At 33.8% G+C, this 27,451-nt stretch overlaps 1 protein-coding gene across 1 annotated transcript in view; it reads left to right on the top strand.

Moving 5' to 3' along the window:
* The window catches only part of LOC145276763 (uncharacterized), a 281,728-nt gene extending 272,544 nt beyond the window's left edge, over nucleotides 1-9,184 (top strand). Inside the window, exon 16 of the mRNA XM_080128016.1 lies at nucleotides 8,847-9,184. Within this exon, the coding sequence (XP_079984142.1) occupies nucleotides 8,847-9,033 (187 nt within the window). The 3' untranslated portion in view covers nucleotides 9,034-9,184. The remainder of the gene's footprint in view (nucleotides 1-8,846) is intronic.
* The last annotated feature ends 18,267 nt before the right edge of the window (nucleotides 9,185-27,451 follow it).

The raw sequence follows: 27,451 nt of genomic DNA, 5'->3' as shown, positions 1-27,451 counted from the left end.
GGTTAAAATGGCTAAAATTGACACTTTTGTGCTTATTAAAAAAGATTGATGCCTTGGATTTTTATAAAACTTTCTGAAAAATTGTAACTTACTGATTTCTATATAATTTTGTTTGTCTATACTTTGTGATAACTCTTGGGTGTGCCCCAGGGGCTCTTTTAGGGCTAATAAAAACACTCCATTTTTGGGACTATTTTACCATATTTGTCCAAAGTTTTCTGTGTATGTCTTAAAATGAGTTCAGCACCATGCAAAACTGCTAAATAGCAGTTTTGCATGGTGCTGAACTCATTTTTAATATGTTACGGTCTTGGGGACTTTTGAGGCTAAATGGGGGGGGGCAAATAATGGACTTAGTCATTTTTTTTATGCCTCGTTCACTGTGCACTCACGGGGGACCATGCATGCTTCACTTGTTTTAACTATTATCAAGTTGAATCTCCTTGTGTAATAGTGAACTTGTGAGTGCTATGTTTGTGATATACTTAGTTTAGTATCCCTAGGAATCAACATTTTTCAAGCATCATCTCATCGGTGTTTAATTAATGAAGTGTTTCATTAAGCTAAAACAACGCAAAAAAAAGAAGTTTATTACTACAATGAAACGATTCAAACAAGTTAAAAGATCTAATAAACTTACCTGCATCTATCGAGATGATTTTGAATTTAAATTGCTGTTTTCTACTTATTGTTGGCAAGTTTTTAACTTTGAAGTGGTATTTTTTTTTAGCTCCTTACACCAAGTAGCTTCATGCCTTGTATGAGGTGATATCCATGGAAAAAGAAAAGTTGCAAAAGTATGAATCTCTTGCATCAGAGAAAGGTTCGTAGGTCAAAGAAAAATGTGAAAGCAAGTGATTAGACAAGATTGTACAAGATAGAATGTAAAGATGGCTAACTGTGATGACTGGAGAACGAACAAAAAATCGGCTTCTATTTCTTTCCTTTCTGGTACTGCCAGATCAGGCTGTCTGAAGATATTGATTTCCTGACCTAAAATGCACCAAATATTAATGCCATTGTCTTTTTCCTTTCTATCTGCAAAACTTCATTATGTTCTGCAAAACCAAAGACAAATGTTACAATTTCCTCTACAAAGCAAGCAACCCAAATAGCATGAATAAATATTAAAAAATATATCTTCAAACATAAAAAAACTTTTACCAAAATGACCGGATTAATCATTATATAACCCTAAAAGGGTTGATACGAGGGGTGTGCAATAAGTAATGCCCCTGACCCACTTCCCATGGCAGTAGAGCAACGAAACTTGGCACAGCTATTAGTCTTTCTCTACATAGGAACCATCCAGAGTTATGCATTTCTCCCATCGTTTGATGCAGCTCTGGAGACCATTTTTGTAGAACACCGCAGGTTGGTCCTCCAACTACAACGTGACTTCAGAAGTCAAGGCTGCATCATTTGGGAAACGCTTTCCTTTCAAAAACAACTTCATGGCTGGGAAGAGGTGAAAGTCAGAGGGTGCAAGGTCAGGAGAGTAGAGAGGATGGGGAAGGATTTCATAAACACACGCCCGTGCTTCGGATCTGACGACATGCGAGTTGTGAACCGGAGCGTTGTCCTGCAGGAGGAGGGTACCTTTGCTGATCTTGCCCCGCCTCTTGATTTTGATAGCTTCCCTTAATTTCCTCAAAAGTGAAGCATAATAGACTCCTGTAATTGTGATACCCTTTGCCAGGAAATCTGTCATCACTACTCTGTCCTGGTCCCAGAAGACTGTGAGCATGACCTTGCCAGCGGAGGGCTGCACCCTTGCCTTCTTTGGAGGTGGTGAGTCCAAATGCTTCAACTGCATTGAATTGGCTTTGGTCTTTAGATCATAGTGATGGACCCAGGTTTCATCCTGTGTAATCAGTCTTTTGAAAAACTTTGACTCATCTTCTTGGCACATCTCCAAATTCATCCTCGAGCACTCGACGCGTTCTCGCTTCTGGAATGGTGTGAGCAACCTGGGAATCCATCTGGCAGACACCTTATGCATATGCAAATGGTCATGAATGATAGTTTCGACAGACCCTGTACTAATCTTGACATCTTAGGCTATTTGATGAATAGTAATGCGCCGATCTTCCAAAATGGCAGCCTCAACTTGACGGACAGACATCAATGGCAGAAGGGAGGGGAGCGACCCGGTCTGGGAGCTGTTTCCACAGACTTCCGGCCATGTTTGAATTCACGATGCCAGCGTTTTACAAAGTCATATGATGGGGCATTATCATCACCATAAGTTTCTTTCATTTCATCAAAAGTCTCCTGTGGTGTGCGTCTTTTCAAATACAAAAACCAGATCACTGCTCAACATTCTCCATTTCACACCTGACTCAGTTCAAACACTTGTAAAACAGAAACCACAATTAGTTCAGAGCTGTAATTTGCAACATAACCTGTAGAGATATAAATCATTGCACATGCAAAATTTCAGCTAGATCGGACAACTGGAAGTGGGTCAGGGGCATTACTTATTGCACGCCCCTCCTATGTCGTAAAACAAAACAACAAAATGTACCTGTGTTTTTGAATTGATGGACCATCATGCCACCTCACATCTTGCAAGTCGGCTTGAAAGTTAACACCAAAATGTACCTGGATGTGCTGAAGGGTGTGCTGATCCCCTGGTGCAATCAGGTGGCTGCTGGCAAACTTTAGGTGTGGCAGCAAAACTCGGCACCTGCCCACAACAACTCATCCCTCATGAGATCATATTGGTAATGGTTTAATCCACTTTTTTGTTCCAAAGTCATCATTTCTTTTCAACAATAATTGTAATACAGGTTGGAACAATAAATTTGTCGACCTAAGGAAAAAAACACTAGTTTTATTTTAAAACTTTTATTGAAAAAAGTAACTCAAGTAACTTGATTATGTAGTAGAGCTGACATCTATTCAATGTAGCTGTCTTCAGCCTCCACAACTGTCTCAATACAGGTCCAGAACTGGGAGAATGCCTTTTCTACAAGAAGATGGCGGCGATCAGGCTAACTTTGGTGTTATTGGAGGTCATGGTGGTGATATTCTCGACATATGACCAAATGAAGTCGTCTAGCAGGTTCAGGTCGGGGGGGGGGGGGGGGGAGAGGAGTGGGGGCTATTAAGAGAAAGGTACAAAGTCGTAGCACTCCTTCTGAAATCAAGCATGGGTCTCTTTGGACTTGTGGGCTGGTGTCTAGTCCTGCTGCCACACTCAGGGTCTGCCAACGGCCACCTGATTGTACCAGGGGATCACCACATTCTCCAACACATCAAAGTACACTTTGGTGTTGACTTTCAAACCAACTTTGAAGATGTGAGGTGGCATGATATGGCTCGCACTTGAAACCTCACCAAAGACCATAACTGTGGCTGGAAACTTTTTCATCACCCTGGGCATATCCCTATTATTCGTGGCTATCCAATTATGCAGTTTGAGCGTATTCGTAATGGTCCTGTTGTCATAACTTGTATCGGTATATAACATGAGTTGTACAGCAACACATCTTTGATCTCACTCATTGAACATTGTGTCACTTTCAGACATGATAGAAGGCTCCTATCGTTCTTGGGATTTGTACACAACTGGCCAACTAGTAGATGGTCTGTAACAAAAAAAGAAAACTGGAAGTGGAATCATGTCATCTTTTCTAGGGTAACAATGTTATCATTCCACTATGTAAGTAGGAAAGTAGGTTTGTCTTTGTAGGGAAAATCATAACTGAATAATTTGTGTATGCTTTGTAGGGTTCAGTCGCTTGACAAGAAGAAGAAAAAAAAATGGTGACTTGCAGTTGCTTTTGTTCTTGATAATCACACATAAGTAACGCAGATTCTATGCAAATGAGACTATACCAGGTGCATAAAAGAAGCTGTAGAGAGAACAGGAGATTGAGTTGGAAAAATGTATGTTATGGAAACACACATGCAACAAACTGTTTAAGTTAATTGGAAAAACTGTGAGCGGAAAAGATCACGCAACTTGATTGAAACAAACTTTCAAACCAGAGCCTTTTAGATTATCTCCCCTGAATAAGAACTCACCATTCTATTATAAGTAATTATCTATGTTTCTACAAAACTATTACATCCTTGATCCGGTTTCGGGGCACAGAATTAACTTTGGCCCTAGCACTTGGACTTAGGGTTAGTGTGTGCACTGGCTTTCATTGAAGGACAAGGGAATTTCCCACCAAAGATGCACAACCCAACTGATATTCTAGATATTCAACTCTCGGGTATCGAGGCACTTAGCTGAGTTTAGTCGGGTCTGGCCAAATAAGGTGTTAGGTTTGTATTCCTTGTAATCCTCCGTGCAAACAGTTATAAAAACATAGCAAAAATAAAAGAGCCTAGAGTCGGCAGTCCAGCAGAAAGCAGAGATCAATACAAGGAGAAAACAATTAGAATGGCAGTGATAACTCAAAATCCAAATAATTAGATTTTCATGTTCTTCCCTTTTTTTTTTTTTTGTCTAGCTTTTATTTATTTTTTTTTTTATAAAAACAATCGACACTTGAATAGCATTGAACTAAAAGCATATAGTCAACGGACAGAATAAGAATAAAATAAAATGTCACAGATGTCACTTAAAGAGTCTTTCAGTTTCAACCAGTAATTAAAAAGTCTGATGGGGTTTAAGCATAGTTTTCTCAACTGAATGTTAAATGGGACGACCCGACAGGTCCCTGGAAATGTAGGAACGATGAGGTTTTAAACACAGAACTTTTCTCAACTGAATATTCAATGGGCGACTCAAAGAGACTCGGCCATATCTATGAGTCCTTAAAGAACCTTGCCGTAATATCCAATCAGGGACCTTGTACTCCTCTTAGTGGTGGGACGATTAATCGGAATCGTTAATCGTAAGAATCGTGTATTTTGGGAGGTATCGGAATCGGAATCGCATCGTTAAAAAATACCTTAATTTTCCGATTCCTTCATTACGATTCTTTTAATCTGATGTTGAAAAAAAGAAAAAACATTTCCTGATATTTCTAACCGCAAGAGAGAAATAAAACGAAACCAAAGAAATTCATTATTAACAGGGCGATGCTTAGTGCCCCTCCCTTACAAAGTTCATTCATTCAGATCTATTGTAATCAAAACTACAAAAGAGTTAACTTGAAAAGAAGTATGCAGGGCTCTACATTGCGAGTAAAAATAAAAAAAAAACGCTTATCTTTTTGGCGATTGTTTTTTTTTACTGACAAATCTTCTAATAGTGAATGAAAATGCTTTTTCAACTTATATTTTCTTAAAATAAAACGAGCAAAGTCAAATTATTTGAACAGTAAAAGGTTTAATAGAACAATATACTTTTTTTTCTTTTTTTAAAAGAAGGCTTTTGAAAGAAATATCTCTAAAATGAAATTGATCACGTATTATTTCGCAAAGTTTTGACAGTAGTCGGTTTCTTTTGAAGTTTCAAAAAAATCGACCCCATACCTATCTCTTCCAAACCTAAAGTTATTAAATAACCCCTTCGTTAATTTAAGGGTAATTAATTCAATTCAGTCAAGTTTTTTTTTTTTTTAATTTCATTGAAATAAAATCCATTATTTTTTTTTCTCCAGAAAGATAAAACCCTGAATTTGATTATATTAAAAGCAGAATAATATAATCTTTTTTCTAGAATTTTAAATTGAAAATTAAGTGTTTTGCGCAGTCTTTTGCCGAACGAAAAAGAAATTAATATATATATTTTTAAAAGGTTTTGTAATCAATTTTTATGCCTAAATAATATTTACGATTAATTAAATAATTTCATTTTAAAAAGTATTTATAAATAGAATTTTACTAAGGACTTATAGTTTAGCAATATTGAACCGCATAACCATGTGTGAATTGAACACAGTCAACCAAAAAAAAAATTCAAAAGAAAATGCGGGTTTCTATTACTGTACACATAGATTCGAAAAAGTTGTCAAAAAACAAATATATAACAAATAAATGTTATCAAAGGCAAGAGAAGTTATTTTTCTACCTAGCTGGATATATTTTTCGGGTTTTTATTCAATGTAACATGTTTATTCAGCTCGAAAAGCATACAGTGTTTACCGATGTATTGGAAAATTCAAAATGGCGCCCGACACTCTTTAACACGGTAAGTTCAGGAAAAGATGTTATAAATAATAAACTATACAAAATACTGCTAGAAACTCGCTCAATATATGTTACCGTGACATATTTTGACATATAATCGGTGTTTTTTTTAATAGTATTTTGTCTAGTTTATTATTTATAACACATTTTCCCGAACTTACCATGTTAAAGAGAGTGTCGGGTGCCATTTTGAATTTTCCAATACATCGGTAAACACTGCATGTTTTTCGAGCTTAATAAACATGTTACATTGAATAAAAACAAAATAAATTACCCAGTTTGGTAGAAAAGTAACTTATCTTGCCTTTGATCATATTTGTTTGTTATATATTTGTTTTTTGACAACTTTTTCGAATCTATGTGTACAGTAATACAAACCCGAAAATGCATATTTGCATTTCATTATGTAAACTTTTATACATTGGTTTCAAAAATTAAATTCTATAAGTTTTTTTTGTTAACTACCGGTTGGTACAATTTACCGCCCCATCCCTTTATATTTTTTTCTTTTTTAGCGGATTATTTTCAATTAATTATCCAAATAAGTGACTAGCTTTAAAACAAAATTTAATAGTAAATTATTTGTTTACAGATAAACTGAATTTTCTAATATGGCCCAAAATCCAAAAAAAAGTCTTTTTGAAGATGATGAGTTGAAAGCCATTTGCAAAGTCTGTCAAATTAAAATATCGCGAGGAATAAAACCATCTAACATGACCACAACCAACATGTTAAAACATTTAACTATGAAGCATCCAAATAAATTGGAGGAGCAAAATAAAAAAGAAAAGGAACAAAAAATTACCAACTAGTCACTCAGAGCAGTTTTATTAGTGAGGGTCGAAATCGCAGTGTCTTTTTTTTTTTTTTGCCTACGTCACCATCTAGGTGTCACCATTTTTTTTTTAACCCTCCTTAACTTCAAAGAGTAAATACAATATATACAACTAAAAAAATAATTTTTAAAAATGCTGATTCCATTCATGAAAAATTCTTTTAACTAGAAATTAAAACTTAGGTAAAGATAGCTGACTGACAGCAACAGGAGCACTGGTTAACTACTGAACTACGTGGAAAGGTGTGTGGGGGGGAGGAAAAAAATTAAATGATGATAATAAATTATGATAACCGTCTTTGAAAGGCACTAAACTCCTAAAATTTACTTCTTTAAAATTTTAGGCGGCACTCCCCGGCGATTTTAAAGCACTCTTTCTCTCTAAAAAAAAAAAAAAAAAAAAAAAAGATTTAATTTTTAAGTTTGGGAAAGATATATTTATTATAACCAAATTCCTGTATGAAGACTGGATCTACTTTATTGGACGTTAATTTGTGAGATAAGTAATTTTTCAATGTTTAATATGTTTTTAAAGTTTCAATTATCAATTAAATTTTTTTAATTGCATTTATTTTTCAATTTATTTTTAAAAAAACAGGGTTTTAAATGTATTTTTCAAGGTAACAAGCTTCGAAAGAAGTCTAATAAAAAAAAAATCACTTAATTTTTAATTTCGACAACCCCGAGAATTTAATTATTAAAAAAATATTGAAATGTGACATTTTTTTATTTAACATTTCTATTAGTTCAATTAATTTTCTTTGAATAATTCATTTCACTCAACAAACTTCACCATTTTTTGTTTGTTTTTTTTATCTTTTTCTGTAATTTTGGTAATTATGTTTGCTCAATTTTATCTAGTATTTCATTTGTTTTTTATAGTGGTATCATTTTTATATGTGTTCCTTTGATATACCCTATTTCAAAATTAGTTTGGCTAAACTTATTCTTCACGTTAGAAACAACGTGTAAAAGCAATGAAAAAGTAAGAAAAAATAATAGGTGTTAACTACTCCTTGTGAATTATGGAGGTCTGAAGAACTGCCGTCACAAATACAACTATCAATAGCTAAACAAAAAATCGTTTTTGAAATTCCTTTAATTTTAACTTTTCGCTATACGTACCTTTTGGTATAAAACACAAAAACTTTCGATTAATGGTATTTCTCATATATGGTCGTTAACGTTGAGGTCACCACATACGTGAATGTAAGCTGAAGGATAAGCAGATAGGACTTGGTTAATTTTCTCAGATATGCTTTGAAAGATAGTAACTCCGCTGTTATGGGGGCGATAGAGAGTAAATATAAATGTCGCAGTGTGAGCTAAAGCAACCCGGAAGCACATATAGGGTAAGTTAGGATCTTCCCTGGAGATGTCCCTACCACATGGAAAGTTATCCCTTATATAGGCACATACTACATGATCTCTCATTCTGATTTAATGGCGATGCTTACAGCTGCCCAGTTGAGTCAGGCTTCTTCCTTCTTTCTTCAGTGATGCCTGGGCCCCATTCGTCACAATATTCATGATGGAACAAAAGACCATATTCCAAAAATCACATAAATTGATAGGTTTATTTTTACAAAGAGATTCATTTTTAAATGATTTTAAGTGATTAATAGAGAGTCATATGCATTACAAGGTTGATCTCGCAAGTAGTGATTATAAAGTTATCTGCCCTTGTTTCTTCAAAATAGCGATGCTAAACAGTCTTTTTGCTTACTCATAAAATTTGATTTTCTTAGATAAAAATAAAACTACTTAATCAATGGACATGATTTTTAGAATATGACATTTTTGTTCTGTCACAGGTACATACATCATACATGTTTGTTTTGGTTTTTTTTTTAATATAAGGGAAATCCTGTACAAGAACCAAATAATTGTCTTTTCTTTTTTTTCTTTTCCTGTCTAGAATATCTGGGCGTTTGTATATCGACCTTTATGACACGTTGAATAAGACTGACAAGAAACTTTCTGAGGAATTGGTAAGAGTTGGTGTTGTGAGTAAACTGAAGACAAAAGCTAAACCTTCCAAGAATTCCAACATGCATAAGGAGAAGACTGAGAGTATCAGCCGTGTGCTTTTAATGCCTGGATGATAAATATGGCCGCATTGTTTTAGTTGCATCTGTCGAAAAAACTTAATTCATTTGTCTTTCATGTAATTTTCCATTTTAACCTCAAAGTTTTTTATGTGCAAATGTTTTTTTTTTTTTTTTTGGATTAAACAGAAACTTATTTTATTAGCAACTGAATGGTTCGACTTTCTTATTTGGTGTGTTCAAAAATATCGAAGGATGAAGAGACATTTTTTTTTATATTATGAATGTTTTTTAAGAAGTACTTTTTTTTTATTTAAAAGAAAGATACTTTTTTTTTTTTTTTTTTTTTTTTTTTTTTTTTTTTTTACTCCTTTTAATCCCAAAGAAGGGATATTGCTGTTAGATATACTCTCGACACAATAATTTATTTGGTTCGACTTTCTTATTTGGTGTGTCCAAAAATATTGAAGGATGAAGAGACATTTTTTTTTTTTATTATGAATGTTTTTTAAGAAATACTTTCTTTTTTTAATTTAAAAGAAAGAAGAGACATTTTTTTTTTTTTCTCTTTTTAACCCCAAAGAAGGCATATTGCTGTTAGATATACTCTCGACACAATAATTTATTTGGCAGCTGTTAGACATCATTGACTGCTACTTCTATTGAACTAGCAGAGGTACCCGCTGTTGCCTGGGTGTTTGTAGGTGTAAAAGAACAAAAAAGGAAAGTGTTTTGAATCCGTGACAAATTCGAAGGTGGAAAAGAAACTGCAAAAAAAAAAAAAAAGTGTTAATAGGGAGGGACGCTTGAGCCCACGACGTGGAGGCGGAGCGGAAAAGGAAAGTGAAAGAAAACCTGAACTTTGACTTCTACACTACGAAGCCATAAGAAGTGAAAAGCGTTGAAATTTAGTGATGTCAATGAAAAAGTTGACTTGCAGAAACGAATGTTGGCTGGAGGCCAGTTCAGTTTTCCGATATATCATTTATTTGTTTCTCCCATGATGTTGAAAAAAAACACTCCACAAAAAGGGAGTGTCCAGATGAATAGCAATTGACTGATATAAGGGGTTTTCCCCACATTGATCAAAGCTAATTGCTTTCTGGACGTCCCGGTACAAAATGCCGGCAAGGTGCCTTCACTTTCGATTTAGTTTCGCTTTTATATGAAAAAGCCAAAGAAACACACAAGAGAAAGGAATTGCGTGAATTTTATAAAAGTCGATCAAATTAAATCTAGAGCCGACGTCTCTTCACAAATCGTAGATATTATAATCTAGGGAGTATATAAAAAGTTTTAAAAAAATAGTACCCCCAAAGAAAAGCCTTTACTGGACATACAAAAATGTGTGCGGCCGTTTTGTCTTTTGTATATATAGATGAGGTAGAATCAAGGTTTATGTCTCAATTACGATTATATCTCAACCAAACACAGATTCAAAATCATAAACTGGAAGCTGTTACTGTGATTGTCTGTAATCGTAACAACTGCTACAATATAGTAATTATTTCAAGCAATTCTCGAAGTTTATATTGACCGAAATGTGAGAATTACCATTCAAGTACCTACCTACAAAGGCATTTTGACCGGTCCACGAGCCTGATTACCCATTATTCGCTTTTTAATGTGAGACAAGGTTTTCGAATTCAACAAAATGCCTGCTATTATCGTCCTCTGATTCACCCAGCAGAATTTGAATACTATGACCACAAAAACCCAATCACCTTCATTTTAGCATAAAATATTAAAAAAATAAACACAAACCAAAAGCCAATTTGACTGACCGACCAACGACAGACATTAGGCGGAGACAGCTTCAAAGGGACAATGTTGTCTCAGTCAGCTTTCTATTTCATGCCTCATGAATATGTGGATGTAACCGCATGTGTATGTATCTAAGTGTGTATTCTTGCAACTATTTGTACTCATATGTATTTGTGTTTTGTTTCCAAACATGTTTTTTAATTCAATTCATTTGACAAAAATAAAACAATTGTGCTTCAATACTATGTAGAAAAGAAGATGGAAAAATTTTACGGAGCAAAGGACACAGTATTCCAGCACGTGTCTAAATTTACCTTAAATTGTTGCATTGTTGGCTCATTTTTTTTACTTCACTTGGATGGACTATGGATTCTGATTGAGCCCTCTTTTGTTTCACTTAAAATCAGCAGTGGAAAAATTTCATGTAGTATCCACGTAGTCCTCCTTCTTCCGCAGAAGCGAATAAAAGATTACCACATGGTGTTCAAGGGAGAAAATGTTAAGCTTTTTCAGGAGGATATCTTAGCGCAGATCCGATAGACCCTGCACCATTCGAGTAGACAGACTTTGAAAAACTGTGCCTAACATACATTGTGAATTACTTGAAATTATCAAGGAACAACATTGAAACTTTTTAATCATTAAATTTGAACGCTTTTCACTTCCTCTTGCGTCTTAGCGTAGCGGTAAGATCTCGGCTTTTCTTTCACTTTCTTTTCCGCCTTCACGTTGTAGGTTTGAGCCTGCTTTTCTTTTTTTTTTTTTTTTTGCTCCAAACACCTGGACAATGCCAGGCACCCCCGCTAGTCTATTAAAAGGCAAAATTTTGCGTTAGTGTGTGTGGGTGTGTGTGTGTTTGTATGTCTGCTGAAAACTTTCGACATACAACGAACACTGAAAAATTGGTATTGTTAAAGATCAATTTCTTGGACGACAAATATCCAAAAATTAGCCAAAAGCATTAATTCTTTGACCATCATGTTTTTGTGTCGAGATTTTTGCAAAGTCATTTATGTCTCACAGTCTCGACATATAAAGCAGGTTATTTCGAAGGCCTGTGACATCACAAGTCGTGTGGATGAGGCAGCTAACGCATTTGCTTTTTTCACCTCCTTTTCCTTTTTCATGTTAAAGGTTCGAGCCTGGCTACTGCAGCTAATTTTTCTTCTTTTTTTTTTGCACTCACATGCTATATTGATTGAAATAGTTTTATTCTTAGTATACCACCTCTCTCCACCCGTACAACGCCAGGTACTCATACTAGTCATATATAGAAATAATTTAATAAAATCAACAGTGGGTTCTTTACAGTGTAATGTAGATTACAATGTATTATGAACTAAGTAACTGTGGAGGGTGATATATGAAGCTTTCTACTGGTGCACCTCGATGGGTCCCCAACCAGAGCAGGCAATCAATCTATTTGATTGAATAATGGTCGACTACACTGATTTCGATGACAATAAAAATATGGGGGTGTGAAACATTTGTGGATCATAATCTTGGGCAACGTTAGGTCTCCCTGCTTATGTGTTAATAAAATAAACTTAAAACCAACAGTTTTTCAAAATTACTGAATAATGGGTTGAGCTTTAAAACATACTATGTATATATTTATATTTATTATATAAATATTTACTCGGCTTACACAAATGCAATTACGTTTCAATATCCTAATGCTTTGTCAGAACCGAAAACTGATAATGAAAAAAAAAATCATACAATGGATACAAAAGAAACAAAACTTGAAATCTGAAATGAGCTCTCCAGGAAAAAACAGTATGTTATTGTTCCTACTGGTTATGGGTTGGTGGTGGTGGTGGTCGTCGTCATCGTCGTGTTTTTAGTCGCATGCAAGCGACTATAAGTCACTCCATCGGTCCGTCTGTCTGTCGGTCTGTCCATAACACTTTTGTGCTTGGCCTTTTTGGTTAATATTAAAATTCTGTTGTTAATAGATGCTGTTCTTAGCTTTTTAAGCTTTTCTTGGCCTTTTGGCCAAGATCATAGTGTACTACATACTGTACTTATGTTTGTAACTTTGTGATATAAAGTGGGGGATCACTTTTCTGTATTAATTTAATGTAAAATGATATCCCACTTTACAACCAGTCAGTCTCAAAGCCGTTCAAGTCATTCTCCAGATCATTCAAGTTGTTTTTGAAGGATTCCAGTTATCTTTTAAGCATTCAAGTCATTCTTAAGGTCATTCAATTCATCCTTAAGTTCATTAAAGTCATTCTAAGGTATTTACTTTTTATTTATTTAAGTCATTTCAGCCCATTTTTCGGTCATTTTAGTTTATCTTTAAGAATTTCATGTCAATCCTACATTCACACATTCATTCATTACACGAGAGCACGCGACTAAAGGCTATCGGCCCTGTTTTCTAAATAGTTGTGTTATTTATGATTTCCAGTTTGGTTTCTTTTGTACACAGTGGACAACCGTCTGCTTAGGCCGAAAGTTTGTTCTCAATTATGCGGCGAAGCTCTCTGGGAGAGAGTTGGCAATTTGGTTTTATCATCATCATCGTTAACAAAATTAGTCATAATTCTGTAAGAATTTGCTTTGATTAATAACCAAAATCCTTTTTAGAAAGATAATCTGTTAACAAAAAAACCCAAAAAAACAAAAGAAAAACAAGCAGTAAAATTAAAACAAAAATCAGGTGGTACAAAAATGGGTGCAACTACATTATAATAACGATATTTTTTTTTTTTTTTTTTTTTTACATCGAGGTCACCACTTATCAAGGCCCAGAGGCCACTCGAGGATAAGGGTTAATGGGTACACATTAGTCATTGTGATTTTAGCGTAGTAAACATTAGTGGGAATTTTGTAACTTGGATTATTTAGGGGGACAGTTCAATAAGAACTTGTTCACGGTGGACTTGAAGACAATCAGATTGTAGTCAGCTGGAAAGCAGGCAAACGGAATAGAGTTCCACAGACGAGCAGTTCTAAGAAAGAAGCCCTGTTTATGGAATCCACATTTAGGTTTAGGCACAGATAAAGAGTGTGGGAAATTGTTGATAGTGGTTTTGGCTAGACAAGTGTTTTTCGTGAAAGTCTGGCGAGTGGGGACCATAGATAGAAGTTCAGATGAGCATCTGCCATGAAAAGGGGTTGCAGGGAAGAGAAAAGGGCATCTCCCATTAAGCTACAAAGTCTATTTTGAACTCTGTCAAGACAGGATAAGCTGGTTCTAGCAGCACCTGCCCAGATGTGGCAACAGTACTCCATCGTTGGCCGAACCTATATATAGGTAGAGAATCGCATCAGGAGTGAAATATCTACTGGAGCGGGAGAAGGTTCCCACCATTTTTCCAGCGACTTTGGCAATGGATTTGATATACGTGTTCCATTTCAGATGGGAAGTAAAGGTCAAACCCAGAAAAATGAAAACCAAATATGAAAATTAGCGAAAATAAAATGTTTTGTAAAAAAAAAAAAAAAAAAAAAACAAAGAAAAAGAAAAAAAAACACTGGAGAGTTCCAAGGGGAGGTAAATAGCATGTGAGTTTTGCCAATTTTTAATAAATTGTGTGTTTACAATCATAAATTTGAGTTAATTTTCCTTGTTTTTAGCATAAATGAGTAACTTTCATTGTTATCTCACGTGTTTCCATAGAAATATAGCGAGATTTTTTTACAATACAGATCAAAAACTCATGTTTTTTTTGGTTTTTTTTTAAATAATGCAGTAATGTTTAAATACTTTTGACAATTAAGTACATATTGTTGCTTTTAGTTGAAATTGGCACAAAAAATCAGTAGGTACCACTGTTTTTTTTTTTTTCGTTTCCAAATTTCGCTACTATAGTGTAGTTGTACCCAAGAATGAAAGTAAAATAGACTCCCGGACAACGCCGCATATGTGTAGTTAGTATAAATAAATAAATAAATTTAAAAAACTTTCTGAAAATTTTCTTCTATTCATTCAGTTCATCATGAAATTTCTTCAAAGGCGAATTTGGAGAAATTTTATTATGGAACAACAATGTTTATATACACATAGCAAAAGTATTGAAAAAAATGCAAAATTTATAAACGCTTGACGATTTTCAAATGTGGAAATTTATTACAGTGTTTTACACTTGGTGAAGAAGAAGCAAATGGGAAGAGAGTAAGAAAAATGGGTAATGTGTTGACAAAGCCTCCTAAAAAGAAAATGGCCGTTAAGTTCTTAGAATACGTTTAATAAGTCTTGTAAATGATGTCTATGACAATGATTTCATAAGGACTGAAGAAATAATATTTCACCTTGTCATAAAGCTGTCTAACATTTTTGAAATGATTCAACGGATTGGCAAGCATCGATTAATAGCAAATTCTTGGAGGTGTGAAATCTGTAATTTACCTTGCACAATGAATCGTTGTTTGCAGTTAATTGATGGTTTACATACGGCACAATCACTTTGACACACCGGTTCTCGTCAGATCACCAAAGTTAAACAACGTTGAGCCTGGCTATTACCAGATGGGTGACCATTTGGGAAGGCAAAGCACTGTATGTACCGCGAGGTAAAATACCAGGTTGAGAAACTGGCGTGGTCTATCTTTCTCTTGAGCGTAGATGGGGCTCTCTTAAGCCGTGGTAGGCACCCCGTCTAGTGATGGCGTCACAATAAAAAAAAATACCCTTGATAGCCCTGGCGAAGAATCAAGTATTCAGCTACTGACAAGATTTGAATTACACTACAAATTCGTGTAGTGAGTTCAATTTCGGCTACGGCCGCGCTAGATGGATGGTTAGATATGGAAATTTTCAAAAGATGAATTTCATCACTCAATACAAAAACTATCTTTTTTAAGTAAAGCAAATTTTCCTTATGAACAATTACTTTTATAAATTTATATGTGGAGTAAGGATTTCTTACAGTTTCAATTTTTATATAAAAGTCGAACTCAGCGGCCATTTTCTTTCTAGGCGGTTTTGTCTAAAGATTACCGAAGAATAAATAAAAAGTAGCAAAGGGGGAGCTAAGGAAAGCATCAGCTAATGTGATTTCTGTGGGTAATTCAGTGAAATCATATCGAATGTCTGTTTTTCAATTGAAGTTTTTTTTTTTGTTTTATATGTGAAGATGTTGCATCTTAGAAAAGAAGCGTTTTGTATGAATGTGGGTAAAACCTAATTTTAAATGTATCGTGTTCAGCATGTTGACTATTAGCACAGATTCAGGTATTTTCATTTATATATCCTACTTTCACATTCATATCATGGAAATTCATTATCACACACGCACACACACACACATTATATATATATATATAGAGAGAGAGAGGGAGAGAGAAAAAGAAATAAAAAGGAACAAACCGTATTATGTGTTCATCAAAGTTTCGTCTTTATTTCGGACTTCCTCTAGATGATGGAACTTTGATGAACACATAATACGGTTTGTTCCTTTTTATTTCTCTATTTTGTCGGAATACTATTTCCATTATTTTCATCATATATATATATATATATATATATATATAGTCATCGACATACAGTACTATTTCGTACTACATACAGTACTATTTCGTTGTATCACAACTCATCAGTGCTGCTAGACTAGCACCTCTCCCAAACCGAAAATTGAACATAGAATCATCGCGTTGGCAGTCGGCAGTTCTACCCATCGATCCACGGTAGCGAGGCTCGCAAATAACCTCCACAAATTTCTATTTCAAACGAACATTTGTCCACCACTTCTATAGTGCTCAAACAGTTCGTTTACAAACAAACAGCGAGCCTCACATCTTTCAGCCAATTAAGTAGCGGGTAAGATTATTTATGACAGTGCTCAACCCAAATAGCAGGGCTTAATATATATATATATATATATATATATATATATATATATATATATATATATTTGTTGCTTGCATCCCAATAACCAAAAGGAAAGAACCAATTTACAATCACAAATTTTGTTTATTTTATATCTGCTTTATTGAAGACAATGTCTATATTTTCTTCTAATACATAATTTGAGGCCAGAAACAACTTTAATGTGTCTGTTATTTATAAGAGTTAGAACGATATTATAAGGGTTATATACCTTAATTATATATATATATATATACACACACACACACACACTTAGAGGTGCAAGTGGTAAAAAAAACAGGATAAAAAGTGTTCACTACGTTAGAGCTGAATATGTTTGTTTTTTTTATTCTACAACCTCAAAATATTAACTTAGTCGATTACAATTGTTTTCACAGACAGAGGAATTCCTTGTCTGTTTCTTCGGATGGTAAAAGTCAAAGTAGGTTTTGACTTTTACCATCTGAAGAAACAGACAAGGAATTCCTCTGTCTGCGGAAACAATTGTAATGGACTAAGTCAATATTTTGAGGTTGTAAAAAAAACAAAAAAAAACAACAAAAAAAACATCTATATTACGTGTTGCAGGACAACACAAAACAGTTTTTGCAGTCATTCTATCTCCAAACGTAACTCGCGCATAAATATTTTCTGAAAAGTTCGTAGTCAATATAAATATGTAAAACTAGAGTAATACGTTTTTGGCATTTGTTTTTAGTAACTTTAACGATATATATATATATATATATATAGTTTTCGAGGGAAATTCTTGGCCTGAAGACGTAATCCCTCCAATAACGGGTGATTACAGAAACATGTATGCACATATGTAGTCATCAATGTTTGTATAAATTTTATATATATATATATATATATATATAAGTTTAATTCTATATAATTTTCCATAATTCAGACATAGGATTATTACATCACTGCTCATTTCTTACGGCTTTCCACAGTGAACAAAGTTCGTGCCCTTTAAACGATTGAAACGCATGCAGCAATTTAAACTAACAGGTGTATTAAAAAACAGCACACAAAAACACAAAACGGATGCTGAAAACTCCTTCCTTCCCCCCTCTCTCTCTCTCTCTCTCTCTCTCATATACACACACTCACTCTTTTTCTTTCTCTCTCACACCCTCTCCCTCTCTCTCTTTCTAAAGAGCTAAAGCGTTGATTTCATTTCACTTTCATTTAACAAACAAAAAAAAAAAAAATGAAGGTTACTGAACCACCAATTCAAATATATATTTATGTGCTTTTGACTGAGTAAACAAAGTCTGTTTTTTTTGTTTGTTTTTTTTTTTTTAGCTTGATTGCCATTTTCATAACTTACTATATTATAATCCAGGTAAGATTTGTATCCACAAGTTGAACATCCGTAGAATCTTTTACATCTTTATATAATAGTGCTCAATAGTGAATAGAGCTTTTACATATCATTAAATTTTATTTATACAAATATAGCATGCCTACACATTCAGAAAATATTTCAATCAAAGCTTTATTAAGCTTAACATCCTGAGGCCCTACCCCCAATGGATTAAATGAACAATGCCGTTCGAAATTTCATGCAGATTCCCGAGTTTGACAGAAAAGTTTCCGAGTTCAACAAGAAACACTTGATGAAGGTCGGACGTGAAAATAACATTCAAGATGGGAACAGTAGTTAAAAAAATACAAATAATCCAAATTCTCCACTATTAGCGATTTTAAACAACCACCTTGCATTCATTAACCCTTAACCTTGAGTGGCCTTCGGGCCTTCATAAGTGGTAAAAAATATTTTTTTTAAACTATCAATCATGGTAAATAAAAAAACACGGGTATTATGTTTCCAAATTTTTGAAATGAGGATTGATAATTTGTATTCGGACTATTGTTCTCATCTTGAGCCTTGTTCACACAATGTTTCGGTTGATATAACCTACGACCTTCTTCAGGTGGATCTTGTTGAACTCGAGAATCTTTCTGTCTGCAAGGACTCGTGGTGTAACAAATAAAGTACTTGGTAAAATTCAGTTTTAAGTGACACTCTTTTGGAGGTTGAAGGTTCAATTCTCAGTGCGGGCGATACAAAGAATACAGCTGTAATTTACTTAAGACTTCTATGGCTGAAGGAACGAGAGGCTGCGACCTCTATGGATTAAATAAAGAGTTCCGTCCGAAATTCTGTGCAGATTCCCACGTTTAATAGAAAGATTCTCAAGTTTGACAAAATACTACTTGAAGAAGGTCGGAGGTTACATTGGCCAAAACATTGTGAAAATAACACTCAAGATGAGAAAAGTAGTCTGACAAATCTAAACAATACAAATAGTATGTGTGAAAATATAACAAACAATTTATATAGTGCTTATATAGAAATCCACACGGTGTCCCAAATAAAATGTATACACTCTGTAAATGACCATAAAATCCACAGGGTGTCCTAATAAAATGTATGCACTCTTTAAATGACCATAAAATCCACAGGGTGTCCTAATAAAATGTATACACTCTTTAAATGACCATAAAATCCACAGGGTGTCCTAATAAAATGCATACACTCTTTAAATGACCATAAAATCCACAGGGTGTCCTAATAAAATGCATACACTCTTTAAATGACCATAAAATCCACAGGGTGTCCTAATAAAATGCATACACTCTTTAAATGACCATAAAATCCACAGGGTGTCCTAATAAAATGTATGCACTCTTTAAATGACCATAAAATCCACAGGGTGTTCTAATAAAATGTATACACTCTTTAAATGACCATAAAATCCACAGGGTGTCCTAATAAAATGCATACACTCTTTAAATGACCATAAAATCCACAGGGTGTCCTGATAAAATGTATACACTCTTTAAATGACCATAAAATCCACAGGGTGTCCTAATAAAATGCATACACTCTTTAAATGACCATAAAATTCACAGGGTGTCCTAATAAAATGTATACACTCTTTAAATGACCATAAAATCCACAGGGTGTCCTAATAAAATGCATACACTCTTTAAATGACCATAAAATCCACAGGGTGTCCTAATAAAATGTATGCACTCTTTAAATGACCATAAAATCCACAGGGTGTCCTAATAAAATGTATGCACTCTTTAAATGACCATAAAATCCACAGGGTGTCCTAATAAAATGTATACACTCTTTAAATGACCATAAAATCCACAGGGTGTCCTAATAAAATGCATACACTCTTTAAATGACCATAAAATCCACAGGGTGTCCTAATAAAATGCATACACTCTTTAAATGACCATAAAATCCACAGGGTGTCCTAATAAAATGCATACACTCTTTAAATGACCATAAAATCCACAGGGTGTCCTGATAAAATGTATACACTCTTTAAATGACCATAAAATCCACAGGGTGTCCTAATAAAATGCATACACTCTTTAAATGACCATAAAATCCACAGGGTGTCCTAATAAAATGCATACACTCTTTAAATGACCATAAAATCCACAGGGTGTCCCAATAAAATGCATACACTCTTTAAATGACCATAAAATCCACAGGGTGTCCTAATAAAATGCATACACTCTTTAAATGACCATAAAATCCACAAGGTGTCCCAATAAAATGCATACACTCTGTAAATGACCATAAAACACAATATTTACGAAAAGGAAAGAAGTTACATACATCAAAATACTGTGAACAAATATAGAAACCAACTAATTATCGAAAGTGTTCAAATTGTTGGCCATTGTGGTTCATGAACAGCTAACAACGCTCACTGATTGAATCGAAAACGTCACTAATCAGTCCAATTGGTATGTTGACACATCTTCTTTCAATGGTTGCTTTCAAATCATTCAGTGTAGCTCGTTTTGTGGTGTGAATCTTGTGTTTAACATGCCCCTCATTCCCTCACTCGCCCCCACCAACAGAGAAAAATCTATGGGGAGGGGGGGTCAAATCTTGCAAGTGTGGACAGTACTCGATACTTCCTCTTCGTCCTACCTATCTGTTTCGCAGGTGACTATCAAGATATGCTCTTATGTCACGATGATAGTGGGGGAAGTGATCCATCCTGCTGGAAGTGGCATTCTTTATTTCTAAATATCTCTTGGGGACGTGGCATGGTGTATTCATGTAGCAAGTTGAGATAATTTAAAGAGCGTATACATTTTATTGGGACGCCCTATATTTTATGCACTTTGAATGGTTGAACATTCGCCTCTGTTATCTTTCTGATTATTTTATTTCGCAAAATCCAATCTATTATTATCGATTAAGCACCGATTTTACAGATTTCTAAACATTCATAAAAGGAAAAAAATTATTTCATATTTAAAAACGGTTTGTCAAGTAAATTTTCCATTTTCAAAAATGACTTTAACTTTTGAAAATGCTATCAGTGTTCGCTAATAGGCTGGGCACTCGTCTAGCTACAACTACTACTAAGAATTTTTTATGCATAAATCTAAACGCAAATTCCATGAACAAAGTTTCTTTCCTAGAACTGCCCGCCTGCAGAACACTGTTCCACTGGACTGCTTCCCGGCCGACTACAATATGGTCGCTTTCAAGTCCAATGTAAACAAGTTATTTTTGAACAGTCCCCTTATATAATCCAAATTCTACCAAATTTACATCATTAACAATTACTAAACTACCACCTTACATTTACTAACTCTTATCCTCGAGTGGCCTTTGGGACTTGATGTGGCGATTTCTTTAAAAAATAAAAAAGGGCAGACTTAATCCTGGGAAAGGAGTGCCCCCTCTTCTACATCTCATTGTAGTAGCTAATCAAAAATGGTACCTTAATGTTACTTTCGTTCATAGTCGACAACTTGATTTACGTTTTACATATCATGCTACGTTTCCTTACCGAAAATTTAATTTAGTACCATTTTTGGTTCTTGCCCATAATTCAACCCAAAGAAAAACAAAAATAAAGAAAAATCTTTGTGGTGTAGCATCCATGACGAAAAGAAAATATTGTACACAAAAAATTATGAAAACTGATCAAGTTTTATTTTTTATCAAGAAAGTCATTTTTAAGCGATTAATGGGAATTCGTAGGCATTACAATGATGTATAAGGCTGCTTTTAAACTCGATTTATGAAGAGCCATTTTCAAGGGGAGTGAACCAGTAATTAATTAAAAAATGGCGTCGCAAGATTGTCGACTGTCTTCCAGCCATAAAATTTAGTTTTTTAGCTATAAAATTTTATTTTTTAGTCTTTTAGCTATGAAATTTAACTATTTAGTCTTTTAACTATAAAATTTAGATTTTAAATCTTTTAGCCATAAAATTTAATTTTTTAGTTTTTTAGCTATAAAATTTAACTTTTTGGTCTTTTAACCACAAAATTTTATTTTTTTAAATCTGTATACTAAGTATACAGTTAAAAATAGTTCAATTCTTACTACAAATGATGATAAAAATAATACAAATTAATTCTACCCTTTCATGGGGGATGAAATAAAAACAATGTACTCCCATAGAAAAAATTTAGTCCGGAATTCTGTACTGGTCTTCAAGTTCAATATAAAGATTCCCAAGTTCGAAAATTGCACCTGGAGTTACATCTACCGAAACGTTATAATATTCAAGATGAGAGTAGTAGTTTTAAGCATGCAAATAATCCAAACTATCTCCCCTCATCTAAAAAAAAAATGTTGAAACTTACAAATCTTACTGGAAGCTTTTCTTGGCCTTTTGGCCAAGATCAAAGTGTAGTATCTTTCCGGCAGATACTGCAGTAAAGACCATATGTCGGGGTAGCCCCACATATAAGACCTTGGTCAATGTAGGGGCAACCCATCATACCAATTATCACTATCCAGCTCCCCTACTCCCATAGGAGTTGGTCCCTATTTCTCCTTGAGTCGTCACATTAAAACCCGGCCTTGTGCCTAATTTGCTCGGTGGGGGAGCAAATAAACACTCTTACAAATCTTACTGTTATGGGGACTCACCCATGCACAATATGAACTCTTCCGAACTGTATAAATAGACCGAGGTTACCGACTCTTGGGGGCGGGTATATACTTTGTAGTTTGACATCTTGGCGTTAAGTGCTACGACTGTTGCTCTCTGTATATTCTGCTTTGTTTTTAATACAAATACCTTTTTCTAACTCATCTCATTGTCTGTGTCTTCCTTAGTGATCGTTCTGGGCCACAGCACTTAACTATTCTGATTTAGTTTGACCTTGAACAGGTTATATTAAAAAAAAATTAAATCTAATATTCATCCGTGTGGGGTGATAAGGGGCCGAATAAGTGCTTATGGTGTTTGAAAAGGGGTGAAAATTGCAGCTTAGTGGCCTGAACGGAATGCGATGAAAATATTTGTATATAGCTGATAAATACTGTTTCATCTTTTGTTGTTGTTGTTGTTGTTAAATTTCAATAAATGAAGAACCATTTCGAGTTATAAATAATATGTAGCATTACTCTTCTAATCTTAATAAACAGGCTTGAAATGTATACATATGCTGAAATAATCACTAAAAAAAAATGGCGTCTTCATACAAACGGAAGTTGGTAATTACTTCAACATATATACACATTTCATGTGTTTTCATTAAGATTACAATCGTAATACTAAATAGATTTTAACTCAAAATGGTTTCTCATTAAATATTTAACGAATAAAAGATAAAACAATATTTGTCGCCTATACATAATTTTCCTCGCATCATTTTAAGGCCACTAAACTGGTTTTACTAGAAAAAAGGTTTCTTTTATTCTTGCTGCTAGATGTTTGAAAAACAGCACTGAAACTATCAAACAATGGACTGATGATTGCTTTTTCTTTCTTTTTTATTATATCGAAGTTTTGAAAGTTTAAATGGGGAGAAAAAAACGTGCCATAATAATGTGACTGATAAAGTTTTTAAAAAAATGTTACACATAATTAAAAAAAATAATCTTTTTTTTTTACGCGGGATCCCTGAAAACAACGGATACATCTGCTAGTTATAAATATAGCTGTCTACTTGCTACAATAAACAGGACAAGAAAAGTTGAAAATTTTCAGGTATTTCCTTTCATTAAAACTTGAAATATTACTTCAATTAGAAATGTGTGTACAGTCCTTTTTAATGAACATCGCTCCAGAAAAGACATGAAGCCACTTGACGTAGAGAACTGAGCAAATGCCACTTCGAGGTAAAAAAAAAAAAAAACTAGGACCGATGTTATATGGATAGATTATGACTCAGAAAACGACAGTTATTCCCCCTTTGTCAGAAACCTTGACCAGGGAATGTGAAGACTAAAGGATAAAACAATGAAAGTGACGAGGCTGACGAAAGTAAACGGGCAGAGATTGTTGTTAAGAAATAAAAGAGTATAAAAAAATTATAAAACGATATTAAAAATGCAGAAATATGTCGGATTGTTAGAAATCCTGAAAATTAAATTGAAATAAGTTTTTTTTGTTTTGTTTTAATTTATTTATTTTAAAAGTCTTACTTGCTTTGAGCTTTTCATTTTATTCACTAAAAAATGCATGTCTGGAGCCTAAATACTATGATATTTCGGGGAAAATTCCCCTTTTTCAAGTGTCTATATTTCGTTTAACTCGAGGTTTGCAACATGCTACAATAGCGTTAGTCTTTATCTTTCAAAAAGTGTTCTTGATAATTTGCAAAGACGTGCTTAGTCGATAAGAATAAATCAGATTTTTGTAATAAAATAAACCAGTAATTAAACCGTCGAAAGGCGGCCATGTTTTTTAATTTTATTTTTGTCTTGTGGGGATAACATTTTTTGTCTCCTGAATCTGCTTTTACGTCCGACGTCTTTCAATCTCTCATATCTATAATTTGTTTATTTTATTAAAAATACAAATTTTCAAATAAGATTTTTCTCTCCATTAAAAAAAAACAATAAATATTAACATAATGCCGCCATTTTTTTCTTTTCGTTTTTATCAATGATTTTAATTTCTTCATATTTTAAACTTTTTTTTTTACACGATTTTTCTTTGAATATATGATGGGATATCGCGGCAATGTTAAAAAAAATGGTTTGTTTATAATTTACTTATTTTGTACTTCAAAACATAAAAAAGACTGAACTTCCAAACCAATCGTCACTCTTGAAATTTTTTTGTACACGTTTATATATATATATATATATATATATATATATATATATATATATATATATATATATATATATATATTCTTAAAAAATATTTCTTCGGTTAAGTATAGATGAGACACTAAAGTTCATAATTTTATTGTTCGTAAAACCTTTTAATGATTTAGAGGGTTTTTTCGTTTCCAATGTTAATCCATTATAAAATGAGCCTTTAATATGGTGCTATGATACTAATTACCTCCCCTAGAATAGCTCTCTAAATAATAAAGACTAAAAGTGTGTCCCCCACCCCTCTTTGTACGTCGAGTGTTTCTCCACTTTCTGATTTTAAGAATATCCTTATCTCTTTCCAATTAGGTGACAGGTAGCTTGGTTTTCGGAAGAGGCGTGTTGAATTATTACGGCCTGCTTCACTTTTTCGACTGGTAAATCAGTTTATCTGACACACTTAGAGGATGGAGTTCTTTTTAATAATCTGGGGCATTTTATTTTATTGCATATATTTCACTGCTGTTATATATATGTAATCCCAACTAGCGATGAATCAAAGGTAACTATCTGATGTGAAGGGATTCAAATTCTATAGTGTGTACAAGTATACATTTAGCCATTTATGTACTTCCAAATGTTAAGAATTTGAAAGAAAAAAAAGGGATGTTTTGTTCAGGATTAATTTTTGAATCTTGAGACATAAAATAATATAATACAAAACAAAATGTTTATATTTTAGTGTGGTATGAGGGATATAAGAGAGAGAGAGGGAGAAGGAAATAAGGATAAGAAGGGAGAGAGAGAGAAAGGAAATAGTGAGGAGAGAGAGAGAGAGTGAACGTTTGTGTGCTTTGAGAAATCTATTAAAAGAAACCCCACTCATGCCCACATAAACCTTAAACCTCCAAAAACTGTCATTAAAAAAAAAAAAAGTTAAAAATTGTAGGAGCGTTGGTTCAAATAAACGGATGACCGAAATCTAACCTGTAAGAACTAAAATAATTTCTCTCTTAGTAATGTTATTATCCGTCGCCATTTTTGTTTCATTTTAATATTTTTTTTTTTTAGTTAAGGTGTTTGTATTTATTTGGTTTAGTTTATTTTTAATTGTTATATTTTATTTATATTTAATCATTTATGTATATATAGGAGTGAAACAAACGTAGACACTGAATTATTTCCTAAATGGTAAATTATGCTATTTAAGTTACTTTGATTAAGTTATATTAGACGATCTTTTTCCCACTCCACCCCACCCCATTTTCGCCAATATACCACGTTTTGTATTATTTATTACTATTATTATCTATATATTAATACTGTGGTACCATTAAGGTACGTACGTACGTACGTGTGTCATGGTTTTCAGAATATAAATTATTCCATTAGGAGATCCTATTTATTAAAAATGGTGATATAAGGTGATAACACACTACGAAGATAAATTAATATATAGATACACTAATTTAATAATCGTAGTATGTTATCTTTTATCCTCTTTTTTAATAAATAGGATCTCCTGATCACTGAAGGCGTAATGTAAAAATAAAATAAAAAACGATGTCGCTTTTGGGCCGTGCATGAAACTAAAATACACTTTCTTGGTCTTCTCGCTAGAATCCAAGGGTAGTATCTGTTCTGTCTAACGATGGTATCATGAGTTTCCGTTCGCGCTGGGCGTCCATACAATGGCAATATGTAAGAGACTCCTATAGGAATATTAGAGATAAACCGTATTAACTAGACATATTTTGACACTACATTAACCAGATTACTTAGATAAATACTTTTACAGTAATATCGCAGGGTCTTCATTCAGTCTGAACGTCCACAGAATGCCCAGCAGTAATATATCAATTATGAAAAATGCCGCTGTGGAATTTCCACAGGTCTCATTTGTACAAATAAATATTATAAAGCATGACATTTGTGTTCGTTTTATCCTTTCGATGTATACAGGTACCATATTTTATAGTTTCCAATGTTAATCCGGTATAAAATGAGCCCTTTCTGTAATTCTATAACCCTAGTTACCTCCCCTAAGATAGCTCTCTAAATAATAAGGCATAAAAATGTGCTTTTCCCTGTTAATCGAATTGTACAAATAAATATGACAAACCATGCCAATAATTGTGCATATAAATCCTACAATGTGTTTTATCCTCTCCAGATATAGAAGTATGATGTCACTTCCAGGTCGTAAAAACTAATGCGGATTTTTACATTTACACCATAAAACCTAATTACCTCTAACTCTCAACTTGGAATCGCTTATTAACCCTTCCAACCCTGCACGACCGATATAACGGCCCTAGCAATATCGCTAAAAAGACGGACGATTCTAATAATGCGTTATCAAATAATTTTGCTAATTTCTTATTGTCTTTTTGACTAATTATTGCTTAATTGGATCGGGGTTCAAACAGTTAATATACGTTTATTATTTAATTGGAATTCATTGAGATGGGCATTATTTATTAATTTTATTTATTGCGGACAATTATCCTTCGGGGCCCGTGGCGCAGTTGATAGAGACGTTGAATTTCTACGGTTCCAGGTGATAATTTTCTGAAGATAGCGGTTTCAATCCTACCCAAAGCCGGCCAGAGCCTTACTTGGTGAGACGACAATAACTACGGAAGGCAGTGAATGCAGTCAGGAGATTCAGAGTTTCTATCCGCAACGGTTACCACCTGACGAAGGCCAGAAGAATAGTTGGCCGAAACGTCGCGAAACAACTAATAAAAAATGAGGATAATTGTCCACAATAAATAAAATTAGTTAATATGCGGTAATATGAAAGCGGTAATATGAAAGT

This window comes from Euprymna scolopes, chromosome 5, assembly GCF_053919585.1.
Source record: "Euprymna scolopes isolate OS-2025 chromosome 5, ASM5391958v1, whole genome shotgun sequence".
NCBI lineage: Eukaryota > Metazoa > Mollusca > Cephalopoda > Sepiida > Sepiolidae > Euprymna > Euprymna scolopes.
This window is presented reverse-complemented; position numbering and strand designations above follow the sequence as displayed.